This window comes from Phyllostomus discolor, chromosome 1 (assembly GCF_004126475.2).
Source record: "Phyllostomus discolor isolate MPI-MPIP mPhyDis1 chromosome 1, mPhyDis1.pri.v3, whole genome shotgun sequence".
Lineage (NCBI taxonomy): Eukaryota > Metazoa > Chordata > Mammalia > Chiroptera > Phyllostomidae > Phyllostomus > Phyllostomus discolor.
Genome location: NC_040903.2, coordinates 13384243 through 13399531, shown reverse-complemented (window position 1 = coordinate 13399531; position 15289 = coordinate 13384243). Strand labels below are relative to the sequence as shown.

At 43.0% G+C, this 15289-nt stretch overlaps 1 protein-coding gene across 6 annotated transcripts in view; it reads left to right on the top strand.

The window, feature by feature from the left end:
- PPARGC1A (PPARG coactivator 1 alpha) overlaps window positions 1-15289 on the top strand; it is a 632304-nt gene that overhangs the window by 522244 nt on the left and 94771 nt on the right. Inside the window, exon 1 of one of the 6 annotated variants that reach the window (XM_028505627.2) lies at window positions 11460-11673. The exons of 3 other annotated variants lie outside the window; for them this stretch is intronic. In XM_028505627.2, the coding sequence (XP_028361428.1) occupies window positions 11626-11673 (48 nt within the window). In that variant the 5' untranslated portion in view covers window positions 11460-11625. Of the gene's footprint in view, window positions 1-11459; window positions 11674-12657; window positions 12765-13490; window positions 13515-15289 lie in introns of those variants that run through there. 2 more of the 6 variants (XM_036019412.1, XM_036019417.1) reach the window with 2 other exon arrangements.

The window sequence follows — 15289 nt, the reverse complement described above, 5'->3', positions numbered from 1 at the left end:
CATCAAAAACTAAAGCTACATTATAGATGCAACAACAGGCTTTTCTCCCTTGGAAGAGAGAGGCGGGTGCATCTTGTAATTAAAGGGAATGTTACCCTCTGAAAACTGCCTCTGGTCTCCGGGCAGAAAACAGCCCTGCTGAGGACATGGCATCCCTGTATGTATCTCAGACGCCGCATACTCCGTGCCGCTCTGGCCTTCTTTTGCATTCCATTAGGGTTTTATAACAGGATCAGCTCTATTTTCTGCCCTCTTAATCTGGAGGACTGGGTAAACCGCACTTTATAAATTTGCATCTCATTACTATGTATATGTTTGGAAAATGTGTGGAAGGTGTTGAAAAGAGGTATGGGGTTGCATCAGGGATGCTCTAGAAGGGATTCCTGATTGTAGAGGGAGGATGTAGAGATGCAGCTTTGAATACAGGGCTGCGCAAGCTGAACACCACGGTGCAGCTTCCAAGGATCGCCCTTCATGGACTGGGATGAAAGGGATGCCCCCTGGAGTTGTGCATTGCTCAGGCCCTGCTCTAATACCCTTGTTTTTTTCCCCCTGAAATTTCCTGATTCTATAATTTGGTTTTTAATCTGCATGCACAATACCACGTAGTTGAGGGTAAGTGCAAAACTTTAAACCAGAACTGTCCACTTGGATGATTATACAGATGACCCGTGAGACTTAAATTTTCTAGCCGCCCCATTTAGAAAAGGCAAATTTAATTTTAACAGTATACTTATTTTCCCCAGTGTATTCCAAATATGATATTAACATGTAATCAATACAGATGACTCATGCGACATTTTAGTTTGATTTTTTCATGCTAAGGCTTTGCAGGCCCACGTCCATTTTCCACTTATAGTGCATCTCAGTCTTGACGAGACACGTTTCAAGGGCTCAGCAGTCCCAGGTGGGTAGCAGCTGCCCCATTGGACAGCACAGTTTGCAACTTGTATGCCTACCAACTTGTCAGCATTTCATTACGCAGAAACACCGCTTGCAAAAAATTCCTTAAGTAGCCAAGACAAACTATAACATATCCTTTCTGCCGTTTGATCGGTTTAAAATGTGATGGTACGATTAATCACAAAGCTGTGAGAAGAGCATGAATGCTAAGGCAGTGTAGTTGACGGGCCGCCGGTGGCAAAGCTGCCTTCATAGTGACTGTTTCGCTCCTGTTGCTTTGCTTTTCATTCTTCCCCCATAAACATCTCATTTTAGAGCACACTTTGACACTTGGTGGTTCTTCTTGCATTTGCAAACTCATGATCTCTTGTCAGTTGTCATGCCCCGTGTGGATGTCCTGTTTCTTAACAGAGAAGCTCTTGAAAGGCCTTTGGCTCCAGTCCCTTCTGTGGCCAGCAGAGTGGAACCAAGAACTGTGTTCTGCACTTGCTGCTTCTGGTCGCTTTGGAGGGGCAGCCAGGTCGGGACCAGCACAGGGCGGGTTTACTTTTCTTCCGGGCATGTGAGGAGCCTGGACACTCAGCTCCGGGGAGCTCGGGTGGGGGGTCCTGTGCGCGCCCCTCAGCATCGGCTTCGTGCAGGACTTCTGCAGAAAGTCGGTTCTGCCCTGTGCCTGCCTCTGTTTACATTTTTTATTTATTCACATTTTTATTTTAATTTTGTGACATTTCTTTTCCTTGCCTTATTTCAGAAAAGTAAAATTACTTACCACATACTTTGTGTTCTTCTGACACGAGGAAGCCAGGCAGAAAGCAGACTTAGGCATTTACTCTATGGTCATTTAGAGTGAAACTGAGGTTGCAGTATTTGCATGTGAATAGCAGGTATCATTATTTGTCGAGTACTTAATATCGGTCAATACTGGGCTCAGCTGTATCCCATTCAACCCTAATCCCAACCAGGTAAAATAGGTATTTCCATTGCCATTTCCACAGAGGAGGATTTGAGGTGCAGATGGTTTAGGTGACTTGCTTTGGATCAGATAGATGGGTCTCAACGGCAGCTGTGCACTGACTGTCCCCAAAGGCCACGTGTCATGGAAAGGGACTCATTTCCAATGACACCCATTGATAATGAATTTTCAACAAAGGGCAAAGTACTAAAGTTTTAGAGTTGGAAGTTGCCTTCCTTTCGTTCATATAAAAATACATTCGGAGACCTCCTAATCCTATCCCACCTCTGACAGAGGATGAAATAGATCTAGAACGTTTGAAATGGCCACGTCCAAGGTCAAACCAACCAACCTGGACGGTGGGCCCTTTGATTCCTGCTCCACTGCTCTTTGTCTGTGGGGTTTCATGGTTTCTTTAAGAAGACAAGCTGAACATTGAGAATTTTTTAACAGAAAGGTAGCAGACTTTAACATTTTAGAATATAGGGAAAACTTCTTTCTCTTTGCTATGTACTTCAGAATTTTGATCTAAGTATACTATAAATACTGAAAAGTGTACATATTATAAGGGCTTAGCTCTGTGAATTTTCACTAACCGATCAGAACCCATGTGACAAGTACCAACAGCAAGAAATAAACCAAAACCAACTTTCTGAAACCCTGTTCCCCAGACCATGCCTGCGGCTCTCAACCACCACCAGAGCGAACCTCTATCCTGATTTCCAGGGGCATATATTAGGTATATCTGTTTCTGTACTTATTTATATGCAGAACAGAATAATAAGGCGTGGACTTTTGTTGGCGTGTCTGGCTTCTTGTGCTTCACATTATTTGTGGGATTTATGTACATGTTGATGTATAGTAGATGTTTATTCATTTTCATCGATGTATTTGACTGTAACTTTAAAGTATAAACTCTCCACAACCGTAATATTGTAAGTGGAATTAATAGGTTTATTGAACATTAATTATTTAAATTGATTTCCCTGCCAGAACATTATTAGCCATAGTTTCATTTTGGTCCAGTGTAAAACAAAATAACAGATCTCAAATATGGTAACTTAGTGGTTACAATGCAAGACACATCCTAGCAAACCACTCTTGGGCTGGATTTTTATGCAATATTCAACACAGGATAACATAACAGAAAAGACAAAGAGGGCACCTTCTGAAAATACCCACAAGAGAGAGCTGAGCTGGAATTCCCACTTAGTAGCTTTGTATGGCCGTGCAAAAGGTTAGGTATGGCCTATTTTTAGGTGGCCTATGTGGAAATGGATCTACTAAGATAGATGGTAGAAAGTTACACCTCAGGAGTCGACAGAGATTTTTGTTTTAAAAAGTGGTAGGAAAAGAATCCTCTCTGATCATTTGCTTGGGCCAATGTACAACCTGGGATCATCAAAGAGTAACACAACTCGGGGGCCTGTTTAAAACCGAAACTCTTTTATTAACTGCCCTTTGGAGATTGTTTTACAGGCATAGAAATCAAGTTTTTATTATGTTAGTTTTTTTGTTTCCCTGGCTGCAGGAAAAAGTGAGCTTAAATATGTCATGGTAGTGGCTACTGCCAGAGCATCCAGCGCTGGAGGTGGGTGGCTAGTGGTTTAGCAAGGCCTTGTCCTTATGGAAGTCCATAATTTCCCTGGCATTACTTTGCTTCCATCAAGCCTCCCTCTCCAAATTGCCTGTTAGGAAATTTAGGTGCTTGTGGCTCTTCATTCAGCCCTAAAGGAAAGTCTCGAAGCTGGATGGTATTAGACGGCTCTGAAGCACAGGTCTGCCTCCCGCTAGACAGGGTTGTACGTGCAAGGAAAAGAGCTGAGTAGGAAGACCCTGTAACTCCTAGTGATACGTCAACTCTCTAGTCCGTGATACGAGCTTGGTTTAATACAGTTGCCATTAATGCCTTGATAACATAGTTTGGGCATATGGCCTTCTTTCCTCCCTCCACATCCTACAGTAATAACTTGGATGCTTTCTCTCAAATTCAGAAAGAGGTAATGTCTCATTTCACCAAACATAATGAGCTTTTGATTTAAGCGGGGCAGATGTGGTAGGAGGCAAAACTCTTTAAGCTCTTATTTCCCTAGATGCTGTAGACCTTGTTCCTATTTCCAGAGCCCTGAATTTAGGATCCATCCTTTTTGCTAAATCTTCTCTCCCTGGGTAATATTTCGTACCTGTTGTAAAACCAAATCGCATGTTAGGATGCTACATTGCATCCATATGCAAGCATAAGTCAACAGTCACTCTCATATTAGTTGTGTGCTTTTTGCCCTTATCGTGCAAGTAGGGATTAGTCTTACACACGACTTGTACCACTGACTAACGTGAGTGATAAACAAGATGAAAGCTTACTGTTTCTCCAGGGCAACTACTTGGGATTGGTAAGAACCCCAGGTCTGTAGAAGTTGGCCTTCTCACACCAGCCCGTGTCATTGAAAGTATCGTATTTTGTGAATTCTCTTGTGATCTTGTTCTGGTATGGGGAGGCAGGTAAGTAGGCGTATTTCATGGAGACTGATGAAGGTCAGCCCCTTTGGCAGAGCTGAGCACCCGTTACCTTCCTTGAACCTCCTTCCTGATTCCCGGGGCCTTTCGTACAACGAAACCTTTGGATGCAGCCCTCACAAAGAGGTCTCCCCAAGTGGCCCGTCTCTGTCAGGGCTGACACAGCGTTGCATGTGAAGTTGGCAGAAATCTTAGCTAGGGTTGAATCTGGCCATCTCCTTTGACAGATAAGGAAACTGAGGCTCAGAATCATGAGGTGAATTGCCCAAAGTGGAATTGTGGGCCTGTGACACACCTACGTGAGGACCCATGCTCTTCCTACTATTCTTTTTCTTCTATTTTGTGCTGAATCAAGATCCACAAAATTATTCTGCTTATCAGATAAGGTTGAGCCTCTATAAACACTTCATATGCCATGAGCTTGGCCTTGGTTCCAGCCTCATTACCCATCTTCTTTAAAAAAAAAGTCTTAATGGTCAAAATAATGATCACCCAAGCACAGAAAGAGTGATTTGCAGGAAAAGCCCAGGAAACTGCTGGAACACTAACTCGGAGAGGCTGATAGCAAAGCCTGCCTTCCTGTGGCTATAGCCAGCCTTCCACAGGAGAGAGGGTGGGTCACCTTTCATGTGATATTTGCAGGGCCCAGAATGAGCTTTCTGCCTGAGAACTGGGCTGCAATGTGACAGCATATATATAGGTTGCTCCACATTTAGGAACAGACTGTGTTCCAGAAGTTCACTCGCGAGTCACTGGCTTGAAACTTGGACTGCATTCCCCTTATCCAGTGAATTCCAGTCACCTCCGGCAGGACCTCCATCCCCCACAGCTCTTCCCTAAGCATTTTCGGGCTGCCCTTCCTTTTTCCCAGTTGATAAACCCCTTCCTGGGAAATTTTCTTAAATGTTTCACTGTGGCATTCTTAAAGCACTTACTATTTTCTGCCCCCCTTGGCCTGTGCTTGTGAACTTTATTAGATGCTAGAAGGGATGAAAAAAATACATACGACTCACAGATAGATGCTTTTGTGTAAATAACTGAAATGCCCCTAACTCTACCAAAGATGCTTACATTTTTGAATGGGGAGTTTATTTAACTTCATTGATAAAATTTCAAGCTGAGAACCAAAGTTCAGGTGGTCGTGGCCAGTGGGGGTCAGTGGCAGAAGCCCATCTCAGAGGTTGATACCTCTCCTCTCCCCAGAATTCGGGGATCAGAGGGGTCCTAAGTGCCAGTTAGTCACTGCTCCCCGGGCTGCTCAGGAGCCTTGCATCCTGAGTGGAGTGGCTGATGGTCTCGCCGCGACAGGGAGAAATGGCTTCCTTTTAAATACATGATCTGTATAAGCTTATCACAGAGAATTTAAGAATTACAGAAAAGCACATAAACACACACAAAGAAAATTAAATATTACTTATAATGTAATAAGCCACTATGACCATCTTGTTAGTCTCCTTATCTTCTTTCTTTCTTTCTTTCTTTCTTTCTTTCTTTCTTGTATGTTTTTATATGTAAATTTATTGTTATACTTTTTTCAAACAACTTGAAATCTTAGTATATTTTGAGGATTTTCTTATTATGCTACTATATAGTTTTACAACAGTTTTAACGGTATCGTGGGACATACTCAGTGACTATAGGTATATGAATAAATATACTGCTCTATCATTTACCTAACAGGGCCACTGTTATTGGGCCTTTGCACCATTCTCCAGTTTTCAGTAGTGTAAACAGTGTAGCACTGGTAACCCTCACACCCCGAGTCTCTGCACATATCCCTTTGTTCTTTCTTGAAGATGAATTTTTAGAATTAGAATTTCTAAGTTCACAGGCATGCCCATTTTAAACATATTTCATACATATTATCTGCTTTTCCTCTAGAAACCTGTATACCCATTTCTATAATTGCACCAGCAGCATTTAACATTTATTCTTGGCTGAGCTATAAGTGTGGAGGTAGCCTTAAAAGTGATCTTCTGGGTAAAGGGTTTTTCTTCAAAATCCCATGTCCATTTGGGGTAGCAAACATAAAGTAAGATTTTATATGTCAGCACAAGATTTAGCCTAAACCTCAAGCTAATTGCTTAAAATGTGAGTTTATTTCCTTTCTACATTATGTCCTTAGGATATACTTTGGCTCTTACTAGAGTGAAATTCAAATATCAAAGCACTGGAAAAATCTATGAATGACAGAAAGAAAAGCAAAATGACCAAAACCTTTCAAAGGCTTGTTTGTGGGATTAGAAAACAAAAACTGAAACAAAACCAAAAAAAACACTTTACTTATTAAGACTTCCATTTTGAGACTAGTTAAGAAATATAGTTTTCTCCCCTAAAATCAAGACAACTCAAACTCATTAAGACCCAAGTTCTAGAAATAAGTACCAGGGGGAACTACTTGACTAATAGATATTATTTTAAATTTAATAATTTGTGTACCTCAGTTTTCTTCTGGATGAACCTCGCTCACTTCAGTTGGAGGATTTAATGTCTTTCTTAGTAAATGAACTAAATTTTTGAGGGCCAATAGCACTTTAAATTTTTAAATGGTACCAAATTTAATAAAATGTGAGGTGTTTTATTTTCAGTTTTTGTAAAGAAACGTTGCTAAATAATCCCACTGAATGTTTCTTGTCTAAATAATCAATAACTCACTGCATTATAGATGAAATAACCTGAAATAATTAAGGTAAATGAAAATGTCTATAAATGCACAAACACAGCAGTTACACATCAGACACAATCAGATTTTAACCATGCTTTCTAAAAATCTCTTATCTGTGGGCCTAATAAGCATACTGCCTGCTTTATGTGTAGATTAGTCCAATTGAGTACAACTCGGATTAATTTTCACATTATTTTTGTTTTAATGTGAAAAATGCCAAAAGCAGATTTTGAGATTCACGTTCAATTACAGGCAGACTCATCGGCGAAGAGCTGGTCTGCCGGAGGTTTTATTGGAGATGAGAGATTGTTACTGAGGTTGTCTATCACCTCCAGTTTATGAAAAATAAATAGATAGATGGATGCTGGGAGGCATTAACACTGCCCACGACTCTCTTTTTGCTTCCCCAGAGGTGCTTTTGTGCAAAGTAAGATTTGATTGTAGAATGTCCCCAGACTAGAGGTTTTTGTTAATATCCTACCTTGTCACTAACTTTTGTGCCCTGTGGAGTCTCAGCTCAAATGTGTCCCAGAGACTCAGACCCTGTGCTCAGAAAATGACATGGGTTACTGGGACCAACTAACTTCTCTAGGTATTGAAAGCAAGCAAGTGAATGCCTGTTAGTAATGATTAACTTTAGAAATATTAGCAGTTCTGGGGAGACCCCTTACCTTTCTGGAAGAATGCTCTAGACAGGGAGTATTCCCAGGAATGTCAGTTTCCAGTAACATAAAGTTGCTTCAGGGTCTTTGCTGTGCTTTGGGTTGGGAATGAATATTATTTTCATGTTTGAAACTTTAGTTCTTCCCAGAAGGGCTTTTAGGAATCCTTATGCTCTTTTCAGCTGCTATCAACATTCTTCCTCTTAATTTTCTCTTGTGTAAAATGGGTACACAGATAATCTTGATTGGAGAGTTTTGAGAACTAGATTGAGATGTGGTATATTGGGTACTAATTTTAATGGCTAGCTCCTCCAAGGTCTGCTGTATATGTTTCTTCTCTGCTTCTCTTCCTTGAAAAGTTCTAGCTTAAACTCATTCTTATCATTTATTGAAAGCTTATTAAAAATGGACAAAGATATCCATACTAATAGCTCTTCTGTCTTCTCACCTGTGCCCAATAATGACATCAAAACCAATTGTCCTTGCCATTGTCTACTTGTGTATTTGAATCCTAGCTATTTGAGTTGGACTGTGTTTATGTTTCAGAAGTGGGCAGTTGTCTGACATATAGAGGGTAGGCAAACCTATTGTTTTGGGCAGGAATGGAGAAGAAAATACAAATGTTACATACTTGGTCAGATATTTTTGTTACAAAATTAAGTCACTCTCTTGAAGGTTTATTTTCTCTCTTGTCACTAACTTTAAGGGCAAATTATCCTGTGGTTACCAGCGTAGGAGCCTCAGGAAATGTTAACTGAACCATTGAAGGAAGAAATCCCAGCAGGATGAATTCTAGGTTCTGTATAGATCTGGAGCGTTATGGGCACTCCACAGATGTTAATAAATACCTCTTTCTATTGTTGAGACAAAATGGGGTCAATGGGAGTGTGAATTGTGGTGAGTGAAAGGACCTTGTACCTGAAAAGGGGTGTGTTTATAGAAGAGGAATGTGGACATTGAGTGAAAGATCACTTTTTGTTTTCATATCAAATTATTGCCTGTGTGTAAGGGCTGTCATTCCCCCTAAAATTGTGAGCTCCCTTGTGGTCATGTCATATGCCTTCTTGGCTGTCCTTGCGATACGTTGCTGTGGACACAGTAAGGCTTCAATAGATCTTTGTTGATTGAAACTAGATGTTTGGAAATCTTGGAGGCAGAGTTGACGAAGGGACGAAAGCAGGGCTGCAGGGAAGAAGGAAGGGAACAGTCAAGGCAGAAGCACAGTGACATGCAGAGACGGCCTGGGAAGCCAGGAAAGACCAAGGCTGGTGAGCAACTAACAGAGTTTATGCTCTCCCGAGGAAAGGGGGGAAAAAAACCTGAACAGGAGAGAAATTTTAATCTGAAGAGCTAATTAAGCAAATTATAAGACCTTTACCATATCCCTGTCCTTAGAGTTGTAATTTTTAGACTTTAAAAAATAGTGGAGGATTCTCTAATGGGTCCCAAGAATCAGTTTATATTTTGGTTTGTGCTGTAAAAGAAAACTGGGTGGGGGGGAATACAGTATGCTGTGGTTTGTAAGTCCCATCCATGCTTTCCCTCCAGCTAACCCTCTTTGTCATGGTGAAGGGGAGAAAATATAAAAACACCTCTGGTTTCATTGGACGTGCTGATTGATTTAATAAAAAAGTGGCATTAGGTGGCAGAAACACAAATAGGAAAATCCCAGCAACGAACTGTGAGCAGGTTAAAATATCATAAACAACAGTACACAATGCCCCAGTGCAGGGAACTTCTCTAAAAAGTGTGAATAGGATTAAAAAAACAAACAAGCATGTCGTGGATGCCTAGCATTCGACGGACTCGATGAAAACCAGCAGAGAATACCACGACTCAGGGGCCTCTTGATGATAATGAGTGCTCGTCGACTCTTCCAGGTCAAGTGACCAGTGTTACTTCACAGTTGACTGCGTGCAAGGGACAGCAAGTGACCTTTCCCCTGAATTTTAATAATTTACTGTAGTTTTACATTAAATCAGAATATAATTTGGGAGAAAATGAGTGTTGCTTTGTGGGGAGTGCAGGGTAATGCCACTAATTGCAGGCATGAAAGCCTTCCCGAGGTTGTATTTCCCTGGTCTTTCTTGATTTAGAAAATTAAAACTACAGTAATTTTCCACTTTTGGTAAGAAGGAAAATGTGCCAGTGAAAGGTATTCAGCTGACTTAAAATGTCAAAGCTTTAGGCCATCTTTTTATGGCCAGTAATGACAAGCTGTCAATTTCGTCACATTATTCAGGAATTTACCAGCAACTTGTTGCAGGCGTCGGAGGACCCAGATCTCTTACCATCTTTGTGGTCTGAAAGAAGAAGCAGGCTGTCATTTGGGGGGATTCTTTTGGTTTTTCTTTCTTTCACTGTAATACTTAAGCAACTTTCCATTTCAAATATGTGTTAGAGCAAATTAACATTTTTTTTTCTAATGCACAAGGAGATGTACAATAGAGGACACATTAAATTAACCTTAAAAGAAGAGGAATTTGAGTTGATAGTGCTCTAACACTTTTTAGATACCTGGGGAATTTTTTCAGATAAGTTATTATCAAGTAAAATAATTGAGCTGATTTTAAAAGGATATTGGGTTTAAGATTTTATAAAAACTTGTGTGTTCACAAATAGCTGCACCTTTCCCCGGAACGTGGAAGGGTTAAATCAGACCACTGTAGTGTTATGGAAAGCGTGTTCCCGTGGTGCCTGGTACCTTGAGTTTGTTATGTATTCAATATGTAGTATCATCATGAAACAGTTGCACCTGTGTCAGCCCTCATTGTCTCAGGGTAGATGCTGAAAAATAAAAAAAAAAATATTAAAAAGCCCCAGAAATGAATATTTCTGCTAATCGCAGGTCGGTATTTTTCCCTCACTCCAGGGACATTCTTGGTCTCGAATGCACACCGCACAACCCAGGGCACTGGGGTTGGAATCCAGTGTTTGTTCAAAAAGGCACCCTGAGGCAGCTCAAGAGGAAATGCTCCCTGTATACAAGAGAAAGCAGCCCGGAAACTAGGCTGATCTGGGCACAGCAGCAGGGGCTGCGTTAGGAACACTTGTTTTCTGGGAGCCCAGGACAGGAGTGGCAACACTTAGAAGGGACCCGAAAAGGTGGTATTTTGTTGCCTGTTCTCCTTACATGGAGCAGAGCAAACTGCAGGGACACTTTAGGAGCTGGTGTTCCCTACTACCGCGGGGAGAGCCAGTTTCTGGGTGGAGGAGTTTGTTTGTATCTTAACAAATACAGGCTGTCTTGTTGATTAAACAAACCAAAAGAAAAAAAAATCGTGCCCCATTCTTTGCTTTCAGACACTTCTCCAGTTAGAAAAATGTCTCATAAAAAATGCATCATGTGATAAGCTCTCGCTGTAGTCCCAGACGGAGCTAGAGTCCACTTGGAGGTCTCAGAATTCTAGTCCTCAGGGAGTACGCATTTTAGCTAAGAATATAGTTACTCTGTCTTGAAGCGGGGAGCTTTGCCACTTGCTTGTTTTAGAAGGAAAATAAATTAAAAGAAGATTGCAGGGGATTTTAGTTATTATATGGCCAGGGCTCCGTTTAGAGTCTGTGGCATTCAAAGCTGGCTTTAATCGCAGCATGATGCTCAAAGCCTCCCAAAGTCCAAGTGTTTCTTTTCTTTCTTTCTTTTTTCTTTCCGTTTTTTTTTTTTTTTTTAAAGCGTTGCTTCACTGAGGCAGAGGGCTGCCTTTGAGTGACGTCACGAGTTTGAGCAGCAAGCTGCACAGGAGAAGGGAGGCTGGGTGAGTGACAGCCCAGCCTACTTTTTAATAGCTTTGTCATGTGACTGGGGACTGTAGTAAGACAGGTGCCTTCAGTTCACTCTCAGTAAGGGGCTGGTTGCCTGCATGAGTGTGTGCTCAGTGTCACTGTGGATTGGAGTTGAAAAAGCTTGACTGGCGTCATTCAGGAGCTGGATGGCGTGGGACATGTGCAACCAGGACTCTGTATGGAGTGACATCGAGGTGAGCTGGGGCTGGGCTCGGCACTGCAGCCAGTGCTGGAGCTCTCCTCGCGATGCAATTATTCCTGTCAGGGGGGAAGGGCTTGGGTGAGGAGAGGAGGTGGAAAAGTAGCCCGGGCAGGAGCTTTGGGAAAGGAATCTTAATCTTATCTTAACTCCAATAAGTTTGCTATTTTAAGGTGGCTCTGAGATGCCACGAGCAAATCAAAGCTTAGCTGCTGTCATCCGTATCTGTTGCAGTTGGAAACTCTTTCCATGTGCCTTTGGCTCTGTTTCTACTCATATACAATATTTATGCTCTAAGATATTGATATGAATCAGAAGCTGAAGTCTTTCCAGTGGTATTTAGTGGCCTGGTTGGAAAAATGCCATTTCTATTTATAATAAGATGAAGATAAAAATATTAAAATGGATGTTCTCAAATAGAGTCAGTTTTGACTCGAGTCTGGATTTTTTTCCCCCCCGGTGTCTGTGTGTTCATCAGACAGAGAACTCAAAAATCCTAAATAATCCTGCTGGGCTCTTTTAGATTGCTTTTCTCACAAAACAATGAAGCTGATTCCTTTAAAACTCCTCCATGTGGTTGAAAGATTTGGCCAGCAAATAAAGAGAGAGAGAGAGGAAAAAAAAAAAAGTAAGGTGCCAGGTTTTCCAGTCGCGTCGGCGGCAGGGAAGCCAATGGTTAAATCTCGCTGTACCACGGAGAGCTGCCTGAAGCCGGAGAGAGAATGGAGTTTATGCAGGACTGTGTGTGGAGCTGCTCGCTGCTTGTGTAAAAATAGACGGCAATACATCAATTCCACAGCCTCTGCTGGCTACAATTCATACCAGGGGAAAGAAAGCAAGCCGTTTCCGCGTAATCTCTGGAGTCTAGAGTGACAAGCGGGGGGACGAGGGCCTGGCGTGTTTGCATTCCGCACAATGCAGTGCTCTCGGAAAGTTTGGGCAAGTTGGGAAACAAGTGAAACTTTCCCTGGACTCTGGTGAGATGGAACCGAATTGAAGCGCACGGAGGAGGATCTGGGCTGCTAACAATGAACCAGGCAAAGGACGGCGAGTGCTTCTTCCTCTGGGTGGCTGGGGGCACGTAGGGTAAGGGGGAGGGTCGAGTGTCACACGTGATTTGATTAAATAAGATGTCCATGTGGTGCAGCGATACACATCTAAAGTGAAAATAATTTGGCCCAGGCCGTCTGCGAGTGCATTTTTCCTATCTAGCCAGGCATGCCCTGGATTCTTAACTCTTTGCTGGGTTTGCAAATGGGGCTCGGTGTGCCCTCCCTGCCTTGGCAGAGCGTACTGGCGGATTGCAGTGGTTCTCGTGTTGTGATTTCTCGGGAAGGTGGCATAGACATGGATAATTCCTATGTCGTGCAGCTATTTTGAGCCAGGGTTATAAGTGGCTTCAAAGTCCCGATTTTCTTCGAGGAGCTGGCATGTCCTGTGGGTGATTGTCTGGCTGGCACGGTGGGTCCCAGCAGCTGTAGTTCCATTTTCCCCTCCAGTATGATTCCTGATGCTGCTAGGAGTGGACTGAGAAACTAGATCGTATGGAAATACAGCAGGTTTAACTTCCAGCGTGGGAATTCCTGGAGTCGTTGTAAACAAGCGTCAGAGCCCTTTAGGATAGTGGCCCTTTTATTTTTGTCTTAAGGAGGTGAGGTCCCGGGCTAATTGTCCAGCTGGGGGTTGAGTTGTCGGTTGGCTGAGACTGGCCCGCCGCTCCTCTGTGGCGCCGCAGACAGACAGCAAGCTGCTGGGAGCCTCGCCTCGGCGGCGGCGGCGGCGGCGGCGGCAGCTCTGGGAATCACCTCCGCCAGTCTAAAATATTACGAGCAGCAGGTAGCGTAGGCAGCTTTCATTTTTTGAATCATTAATGTTTGCTGTCATCCTAAAACGTATTATGCCCTTTTGCACATAATGACAGGACAGTGTGTGGGTTAATAAAGGCCTGTATCACTCCAGCTACTCAGTCCCCGGTGTTGCACAGTTTAATGAAGGCGGCGTACAATAAGGTTACCAAGATTGATAGAGACGACGCAGGACCTACACTCGGCTAAGGCTGTCGTTCTTAGCTGCGCCCCGCCCCCCCTGCCCTGGCCCCTTCCCTGTCTTGACTGATTTGTTTTAAAGAAGTATGATTTTTTTTTCATGAATATAACTAATGTGGCCAGGTCCACTCTTTCTTCTCTCTCTCTCTTTAAAATTTACCGTCAATGGCACAAAAACCTCCAAAAGGTTAATGGAGAATTATACTTAATTATAATGATTCATTATCATCAGTGCAGTTAAGCTAATTTATTGTCTGCTCCTTCACTAAGAGAAAAGTCTGTTGGGGTGAAATAACGCACAATAATTAGCCTTTTGTGTTTAGCAACCGCTTTATCCTCTTAAATCTTATTATAAAATTAAGGCGACGGCAGTGCAAGAGCTGGCAGAGTTGCACAGAGCCGGGAGACTGTGGGTCTGTAACTGTCGGAAAGCACACCTGTTACAGATGCGTGGGGAAGCGGTGAGTGTCGGCCTGGCAGAGGAGGACAGCTACAGGGCTCGGGCCGGTGAGCCTGGCATCACCCAAAGGCCAAGCAGAAATGAATAACAGGGACACTCGCTGCCACTAATGCGTTTTAGATGATCAGGAGAATGCCACATGCAGAAGCCCTGATTTTATTAGCATGTCAACACTGGCAAGAAGAGCACATGCTCATTTTTCAACCATAACTTAAAAGTGAAAATGAGGAAGAGAAAGAGAGAGAGAGAGAGAGAGAGAGAGAGAGAGAGAGGGAGAGAGAGAGAGGGAAGGGAAGGGAAGACATAGGTAACAGCACAATAAACTACAAAAAAAAAAAACAACAGTCGATCAGATTTTTTTGATGGTTTTCAAAAGTTACTCAATACAGTCTTCTGAAAGGTTAAAGGGTTTTGAACTAGCCACGCCTGGAGAGGGCAGTCAGGAAGAGCGGGAGGCAGCAAGAAGTGGCCCAGCGGTTCCTTGCTGGGACGTTCAGCATGTCAAAGCAGGCTTCTTGGTTGTGCTCTGCACAGCAGGAACCCCAGCCAGATATCGAGATCTGACGTTTCCTCACTCTGATGTTTTTATTGCTGTTTTTGTTGTTTCTGTGTTTATTTTTTTTAAGGACTATCCCTCAGTGAAGTCCAAGTGGTTTTTGCACCACTGAAAAAGTTGTCCCCCACCTGATCGCGTCGTGGAAGAGTTAAAACGGTGTGTTTGTGCTTAGGGGTGAGCAGTGTGGGCGAGTTGGAAGACTGGGAAGTGTTATACCCAAAACAAACCAGGGACATTGTGCCGGCCGGCGTGTGAGAGACCTCTTTGGCCCAGCCTCTGCTGGCTTGTGGATCTAGTCAAGGATCCTGATCTGTAATTGTGGCCTAAGTCAGATAATAAGAAAGGAGAGACCAATACAATGATCAGGAAAGTTTTGATGGGGAGGTCGGCCCTTTCTTTGCATGGCCTCCGTGCCTGCGATGTGGGATCCCACCGGGGCCTGGTGGTCTTCGGGAGCAATGCAGCAGTGTTCAGGCCCCTGCAAACTCCCCTTCCCCACTGCCGACTCCATCGCCCGGTAGCCACGTCCTAACATGGGACTCGGATCACG